The 8,834-nt window shown below is 36.3% G+C and overlaps 1 protein-coding gene across 2 annotated transcripts in view; it reads left to right on the top strand.

The window, feature by feature from the left end:
* The window catches only part of LOC106961331 (neurocalcin-delta B), a 17,976-nt gene extending 9,673 nt beyond the window's left edge, over positions 1-8,303 (top strand). The window contains exons 2-4 of one of the 2 annotated variants that reach the window (XM_015054987.1): positions 4,365-4,796; positions 6,332-6,437; positions 6,517-8,303. In XM_015054987.1, the coding sequence (XP_014910473.1) occupies positions 4,419-4,796; positions 6,332-6,437; positions 6,517-6,611 (579 nt within the window). In that variant the 5' untranslated portion in view covers positions 4,365-4,418 and the 3' untranslated portion in view covers positions 6,612-8,303. The remainder of the gene's footprint in view (positions 1-4,364; positions 4,797-6,331; positions 6,438-6,516) is intronic. The other variant, XM_015054988.1, reaches the window with a different exon arrangement.
* Positions 8,304-8,834: the final 531 nt, after the last annotated feature.

The raw sequence follows: 8,834 nt of genomic DNA, 5'->3' as shown, positions 1-8,834 counted from the left end.
GAAAACTGGCTAAGCCTGGTGGGGGCACAAGTAAAGCCTGGTGTCCCGCCAGGCTTATAATAACCTGGGGAAACCCTGAAATGATTTAATGTTGCATTTAGTAAATATGACCAGTCAGGTTGAACTTCCCCAAACCAAAGTTTAATGATGATGGTGGGAAGCATTGTGAAACAAATGGAAACAGAAAAAGATGTTTTTAAGATTATAAAACATATCTTAATTTTTAGTGATGTAAAACAGATGAAAAATCTTTAAAAACACTCCCCGATGTCTATTTGAGGTTTATTTTCAGGTTTATTTGTTCAGAAACACATCAAACTTGATACAATATTAAAAATGCAAAAAAGAAAAAAAAAAGTTAAAGTAAATGTCGTCATTTGAAAAACATGCATTAAGCATCAGACATCTCATCAGATGTTTGATGCAACAGATTACCTCGTTGATTTCTGGTCAGTCCCATCTTGGACTCCCAATATTTGGTGTTCATGTTGGTGCTGCTAGAAACTGAAAGTGATGGCCTGTTCTGCTCAGATCCACTCCAACTGCTTTAGCTTAGGTCAGCAGCTCTATCTCTGGCCTGCTCTCAGCTCAGAAGGTTAAACTAGCTTTCAGTCACTTGTCCTGACCTCCTGGGATGCTTGAGTGAGAATCTGCCCACACCACGTGAACTTAGCACTTGTCAAAGCTCCCGTTATGTAAGCCTGTGAGCTCCAGTCTGCTAGGAGCAGCAGGTAAGAGCCTTAACGGTTAGTTGTGGCCAGTGATCTCACAGAGTCAGAAATAGAGGAGATCTTAGGGTGACTGGCTAATGGGATGTTCGATGGAGGCCTGAATTCTCACCCCGTCATCTTGTTTTAAAATAAACAAAGATAATCACCAATGGGAGTGTTGTGTTGCTGCTGGGGCTGCAGGCGCTCAGTTGAAACATAATGATCAGGCACATATTTGTTTTTGTCTATTTTAACTCACCAAAGTGGGAAACACTTTCACAAGCAAAATATTTGATTAAAAACATTTATTAGATAGTATTTTGGTTGGAAATCGTAATTACTTTACTTTCTGCAAACTAGAATATTGTTGGAAAAGGATTTGCAGGAGTTGCATGCAACCACAACATAGAAAACTGAGCAGGCTGTGCACAAAGAAGTGAATTAAAAGGAAAACGTATTCAAAATGCATTTCTGTGGCGTTCTCAGACTGTGAAAGAGCAAGAGAGAGCAAGACTTATCGCAGAAAACAGAAAGGCTGAAGAAACGTGCTTGATTTTTATCTTTTAAGTTTGGAGCCTGTCTTTTTTGGAACCTGCTAAAAGTAGGAATGATGGCAAACTTTTAGAAATCTCAGTTAAGGAAACAATCTATTTTATTTGGGGAATTCATATAATGGCTACAATTTTAGTAATGCTAGCCATGATAAATGCTAGTATAAGATTCTAAAGAACATTCTGCCTTCATTTGTTCCCCTGTTATCTCATTAAATTGACTCCTTATGGCTGGAAAGCCGTATTCATTTTTTTAAATACTGTTCTTATCTTACAGTTCTTGCAGAGAAATTCTAACGTCAGCAGCAAAAGCTTTGATCGATTAATCACTAATGAGATCGAATAACAATTGAAACTACTAATTCAGTCATCAGGTAGTCTGGTAGTTTATTTATTCTTGCCAGAAATGTTAAGATAAACCAAAATGATTTATTAGTATAAAGAAAATATAGATTTGCATGATAATTGATGGTTTTCAATTTTCAAAAAAGGACATCATTGAAGTTGTTTCAGTTTCCAGGTTCTCATCTTGTTTTACAAAGACGACTAGAAAGGCTGAAAGCAGTTTCTTTTTTTTTGTCTTGTGAATAATTGCAATCCTACTTGGAAAGCATCTACATTAACTAATCAGGCTGAGGTTGAAAGCATCTCTTTATCTTGCCAAAAGTTCCTGTTTTCTCTTTAGTAAGTGGCTGAAAATGAAAGATTTTCACATTATAGAACTTTTATTGAGTTTTTCTAGTTGCTGAATTGTTGGTAAAGTAAATATTGACCATATAAACACATCATGTTGATTAATTTCGTAGCTCTTGCTTTTATGAAACTCTCAGGAGCAGCACTAATTAACCTTATCAGTCTTGTTTATAATAATGGCGGGCAAAACATTTTAGTCATCTTGTAAACAGTGGGACTGGATGGATGCTGCGTATTTTCGATTAAAACTAAAAGCAAACAACTGAATAAGCCATTAGGCTTTCCAGGAAGTGTTATTAATTTCTAATGCGAGTCAAAAGCATTTTGTAAAGTAATTTTTTTTATCTGACTGTGGTAACAAGAATGACTGCATGACTTGTTGTTTCTCCTTTGCCTCAAAAAGCATCGTTATGCACCACAATCTATCAAGCAATTAAAATGCAAATGTAAGAGAATTGGTGGTTCAGATGGAGAATAACTTGAAATGAAAAGTGCACGTATAAGAAACAAGAAACAAAACGTATAAAAAACAAAACATTGGCCCAAATAAAATCCAATTTGCTTTTGGTTTTGAGGCCTGTAGTTGTGGAAATATAGTAAGTCGGCTGCACGGTGGAGTAGTTGGTTGTTCTTGCAGGAAGGAGGTTCTGGGTTTGAATCCCAGTTCAACATATTTCTACATGAAGTCTGTGCGTTTTCTCTGTGTTTTTAAATGTTCTGTCTTTCTCTCACAGTCCAAAACTTGCCATATGAATGTGCATGGTTGGTTTATTTATTTATTTGCATAAAATTCAAAAGTGTTATCTAAAACCATACCAAGATTTCTAGCAAAATGAAAACAATAGTGACGGATAGAAGATTTTTCTCCCCATTGTTTTCCCCAACAATGAGAAATTAATGAGACTTAAAAAAAAAAAAAAAAAAAAAAAAAGGTTTGTTTTCCCTGGAGTTGTTTGGTTTCAGGTTATCATTGTAGCTGTAATTTTTATGAGTTGTATAAAAGTCAAATTCTTCTTAGGGAGTTTTTCCTCAATCAGTGAAAGTTATGTCGGTGTGTAATGTCCAGAATGTGATTTTAAATGTTAAAAATATTCATCAGTGTCTCACAGGCACAACACTAATAGTTTTACAATGAAGCTTATAGTGTAAATTAAATCATTTTCTTCCATCTTTTTGAGTCTGTACTTTTAACAAAGTAACTACTTTCACATTTCTTACTTTCTTAAAGAAACAGAAAACATTAACTGAAGTCTCTAATGTGAAGTGTTTAGACTGTTATTCTTAGTTTTGACCTGATATTCCTGCTTTTAGCTGCCATAATCTATGAGCTTTTAACAACTTTAGCTTAGAGAGTTAAGAAAAAGGCTGTTGAGCACATTAGCTTTACAAAATACATTTTTTCTTCCTTTCTTCCTGTAGATGAAAATAGTTTACAACCTTTCATTGAACCCGTCAGATTTATAACGAGACTCACATTTTACAGCTCAACAAATATTGGCAAGGCTGTAAAGCTGTTTCGACAACGAGCCTCAAAGTTCTTGCAGGAAATGTGAGTTGCATCTGCAGAGATGCATGCACAGGCACATTATTATGCACGTGGTTATCGACAGGTGTGGTTGGTGCATCTACACATGTTCTGCTCCCTGCAAACATTCAGTGGTCCCCGTTTCTCCTTTATCTTGCATATTGTTCATTGCTGTTGTGATATGTTTTTGCACTTTGATATTAAGTAGAAAGGAGGACATTATAAATGCTTCTTTTGTCTCATTTGCTAGTTACCCAGCTTGGTTAAAAGGTTGAAAAACCTTTTAGAGTGTGAGTGCAAAGTGTTTTTTTTTTATTTTATTTATGGAGAATTATCCTGCTTGTTAATGTAGTTGAGGCAATTAAAGTGGTGAGAATTGGAAACTTTAAGCTTTTTCTTGCCTTGTTGAAGCTGCTCACTCTTTTGTGCTTCAGTTTTGGAAGTCTGATTTTGAATCTCCTTCCCTCAGTAACAACTTCCTGTCTGATGGCGTTGACACTTTTATTTTATTTTGAGTCATCAACCAATTTTTCTGTCCGTCTCTAGTTCAGAGAGCCGAGACTCAATTTACTTCTTTCTACTTGCATGGTTTTATTCAAGGAGATGACTAAACAATTAAAAAAATTTCACCAGACATTCCTCTACTTTATTAGTATGTCTGTTTGTTTTTTTAAATAAAATGACCCAAACAAACTGTAAAACCTCATCAGGTGGTTCTGATTGAATGATGACTTTTTCAGTTTAAATAAAAATTTATGTTCAAGTCGGAGCTGCTCAACATCTACGATAGTTTTCATTTCTCACCCTGTTTTTGGCCTCCATGTTTTTCCGCTCGCTCTTCTTTTCATGCGATTATCAACGTATCCTCTCGCGTCTCTTGTTTAGCAGTCTAAAGCGCCGCTTTCCTCACATCCAGAAGCTCCTCCAAAACAAGCAGCCATGGGCAAACAGAACAGCAAACTCCGCCCCGACGTCATGCAGGACCTGATGGAGAACACGGACTTCACCGAGCACGAGATCACCGAGTGGTACAAGGGCTTCCTGCGGGACTGCCCCAGCGGCGCCCTCAGCATGGAGGAGTTCAAGAAGATCTACGCCAACTTCTTCCCGTACGGGGATGCCTCAAAGTTCGCCGAGCACGTCTTCCGCACGTTTGACGCCAACGCCGACGGGACTATAGACTTCAGGGAGTTCATCATTGCCCTGAGCGTCACCTCCCGCGGCCGGCTGGACCAGAAGCTGAAGTGGGCGTTCAGCATGTACGACCTGGACGGGAACGGATACATCAGCAAAGCTGAGATGCTGGAGATTGTAACGGTAAGAGGCCGTCTTTTAGATTTTTGTCAGGTGTTTTCGTTCATCCAGGTTTCTTAGAAGTTAAAATGTCACTTGAATATTTGTGGCGTAAACTAAAAAAAGTTAAGCTCTTTGAATAGTGGAAATATTTCAGACTGAAAACTTTGCATTAAATTTTGAGTAATTTTAAACGTCTAGTCCAGTGGTCTGCAACATGCGGCTCCGGAACCACAAGTGGCTCTTTGGACCTTCAACAATGAGTCTGAATATCTATGGCTAAAAAATAAAAAGTATAAGCTGAGGATTTAAATAATGACATAACAACAAATGCAGCACTTTTTCAGTTTGTTCCTGCAATATTTGCTTTGAATTTCCACTAAGAATTTAGATTAAAAGTACCAATAAATTGCTTTTATATGTTTTTCTTGTCATTAGGTTTGAATCTATGGGCTTTTTTAATTGTACATAATTTTCCATCTGACAGAAGAAAAAAAAATCATCCTCTTTGCAAAATGTTTTTGGTTTACCTTTAGTTTTAACCCGAAATATACAGGTAAAATGATGGTTCTTTTAAAAATTACTACACATGTCCTAAAATAGACATTTATGTACATTTATAAATTGTCTTTTTTCAAAAATTAAAGGGAGATTTGTGTGCCAAAATATGCATTTGATTACATTTAAATTCCCTGATAAAGGCAGTCCATTAGTATTTACATTTTGTTTTCCCAACTTTACATTTGAATTTTGCAACCCTGCTTATATTTTCATTATCTCTTCTGTTCTGTGTCATTTGACAGCTGAAAAATCTTCTGATAGTAGAAACTATCCGTTCCTTTCTTGTTCTCAGATTTCTCTGAATTGGACTCGTCTAGAGGAGAGTTCATTTAGCCGTGCGCTCCTTCACTTACAGCTAAATCAAGTTTTGTTTTATTGGGCGAGTGCTTTAGATTCCTCACTGTGCGTCAAACACACACACACACACACACGCGCACACACACATCCTCTACACGTGTTGCATAATACAACTTAGAGCTAAATCAAGCAGACTGCGTAATCCTATTCTCCAAGTTGGTTTTCTTTAGTTTTAGCTAAAGTCTGAAGTGAAAATGTGTTTATTTGTTGGGATTTTTTTTAAATCTCCACAACACTGCATCAAGATTTAATAAGCATTTAGAATCAAACAGAAATAGTTTCTACAAAACAAAAACAAAACTGGAAAGATTAAATAAAACTGTATTTTTGTACTGTTGTTATTCCTGGTACAATGCCAGAGAGAAATCTTCATACCTCTTGATTTTGTTTTGTTTTTGCTCTTTTTAAAAAACTATGCACTTTTTTAGCCCTCTGTGTCTGTACTTTGTCACAACTCCAAACGTTTGCATCTCAACAATCAGAATCAGAATCTGCCGTATTGTCCACGATTCTCTGCATTATTTAAAGTAAAAATAACCAGTTGTTACTAGGTAAAATGTCTCAAAATAAGTCAGATTGGATAGAGAATCTCTGCAAACATCAAAATCAACTCTTATTGATGTTTTTTTTTTTTTTTCCAGGCCATTTACAAGATGGTCTCCTCTGTGATGAAAATGCCAGAAGACGAATCCACGCCTGAGAAGCGCACAGACAAAATCTTCAGGCAGATGGACACAAATCGAGACGGTAAGGCTGCTCAGAGTCCTTAACTCAACATTCTTGAGGCAAAACTTGTTTTAATTGCATTAAACTTTGTCTGTTTCAGGCAAACTGTCCCTGGAGGAGTTCGTGGAGGGAGCAAAGAACGACCCGTCCATCGTGCGGCTGCTGCAGTGTGACCCCAGCAGTGCTGGGCAGTAGGAAGCTGGACTGATGCGTTAGCACATTTTCAAAATGGCTCCCATTTGACCCACCTGAGACTCTTTTGAAATGTAATACTTTGACCTATAGAGAGGCACATGAACACACGGACACATGCTGTACCGAAGCACGACGTATACGTCTGTAAATAATCTTTCACACGCTGTTCACGGGCCTCTGTGTTCGGTCAAAGGTTCTGCACAAACACGGGTCTGATCCGCGGTACAGATTTGACTTGAAGGACTGAAATTACCATCAAAGACTCAAAGTTGAAACGGAAAAGCTTTTCCCTGCGCTGAGACCGCAGTCGGCAGGGATGACGCAGCTCATCCACGAGGTACGCTGAAGCAAATCCATGTTTGTTTTTACCCTTTTTTTTAATTATTATTATTTTTTAAAAGCAGGATTTCCTATTTAAAGAGAATAATGTTGGTTTTATCTGTGTGACTGACACAGACGGTTTGCAGAGTGGTGATGAACAGATCTTTACCAAGTATTGCAATGTAGCTCACTGTCAACACTGGGGGGGAAATGAAGCATGTCAGTCTGGGGCTACAGAACGGTTATTTAGACACAAGATCTGGGAATCATTGTTTTAAATAAATATTTCTTTTATGTACTGTATTTTTTTTTTTTTTTGAAAGAATGTCATGAAAGAACCAAAACTGACTCTGCTTTCTAAATGAAGTTGTGACCGCAGGGTATACCGCCGTGGTCTCTGGAGAGCGACTCTACGTTATGCACAAACTGAGCTGCGATCGTTTGTCTGCAACCGCAGTTTAAGTGTGAAAGAAAAAGAAAAAAAGCAAAAGATATATGGATATATAGTATGTTCTCATTTTATTCTGACGTTACGCTGCAGCGTTTTGCTGCAGCGCAAAGATTTCACTTTCAATTTTCATGCGTAAAATACTGGAATGTGACTGATATGTTAATTTCTTTTACTTGACAAATATGTAATAAACTTGTACAGTGTATTCACACATATTTATGCTAGACATGTTTTAAGCAAAAGGAGAGAACCAGGTGTGTTTTTGCACGTTTGGCTTTGTTACAATTAGTTTGAAGCAAATTAATTTCCCCTCATAAGAGAAGGAATGTTGAAATCCAAAGCCGTTCTCCCTGATTTAATTTAATTTTCTGTGCAAGAAAGCTAAAAAAAAAAAAAAAGAAAATGTTCTGTACAAGTGATAAAGTTCAGATTTTGTCTGAGTAAATGCCAGCAGTCGTGTTTTTAACTTTTCCACAAACTGAAAACTGATTGCAGGAGCAGATCTCACTGTGAACATTTCACTTGTTCCACCAGGATTATTTCACTGCCCTGCTGATATGAGAAACTGCTGTATTCACATGTTGAAATGTAACTATTGGGTGAACATTAAAAAAAAAAAAAGAAAAATCCAGCTGTGATAATAATTTTGCAGTTCTGCTCCTTTCATTGAGACAATCAGGTACTTCCACCTCTTTATTTCATTTCACTTGCATCCTGTGGTCAAGTGCCAAATATAGAAGAATGAAATGAAAGAAGAAAAAATCACAGTATTGTATCCATTTATTCTGTACGGTTCAACTGTTGAACAAAAAGGAAAAAAAAAATCACTATAATTTTCTAGATTTTGTATGGGTAATTTGCATCATGTATTCTGTGTAGGATGTTCATTTTGTTCAAATAAAAGCAAAACGGAGGAGTAAGGATTTATTTTGCAGCTCTTTTTGTAATATAAGGGGTATGATGTATAAAACTGGATTTTTTTATTGGAAAAAAAATATATATTTCAGTATTTTAAGTCAAAGCTTGAAACTTATCAGTTGTGGAAAAACTTCAGATTTCTTTGGGGGGTTTTTTAATCTGTGTTTTATCACAAATGTTTTCATAGCATCAGGTTTTAATGTCAAAGATAATCAGAGTTAATAAAATATTTAGTTTTTGAATTATTTTATTTTAGGAAATAAAAGCTACTAGACTTACCTGACCTCAGGTGAGGCGTTACAGGCCCCTAAATTAGTTGAGACACTTTTGGAGATGAGAGCTACCATCAGGTTTTTCCTATTTTTCCAAAAAAATAACAATTGTAGTAAATTCAGACGCAGATGAACTAAAAAAAAAAATCAGATTGACTGCAAACATGATTTAAAAACAAAAAACAGAAGTAATTTATATTTTTTTTCCACACCATTGTAAGAGTAGAAATTATTTTTTTGATTTTTTTTTTTTTTGCTATT

Source organism: Poecilia latipinna, unplaced genomic scaffold (assembly GCF_001443285.1).
Source record: "Poecilia latipinna isolate Pla-1442-1.1 unplaced genomic scaffold, P_latipinna-1.0 Scaffold1289, whole genome shotgun sequence".
In the NCBI taxonomy this organism is placed as follows: domain Eukaryota; kingdom Metazoa; phylum Chordata; class Actinopteri; order Cyprinodontiformes; family Poeciliidae; genus Poecilia; species Poecilia latipinna.
This window is presented reverse-complemented; position numbering and strand designations above follow the sequence as displayed.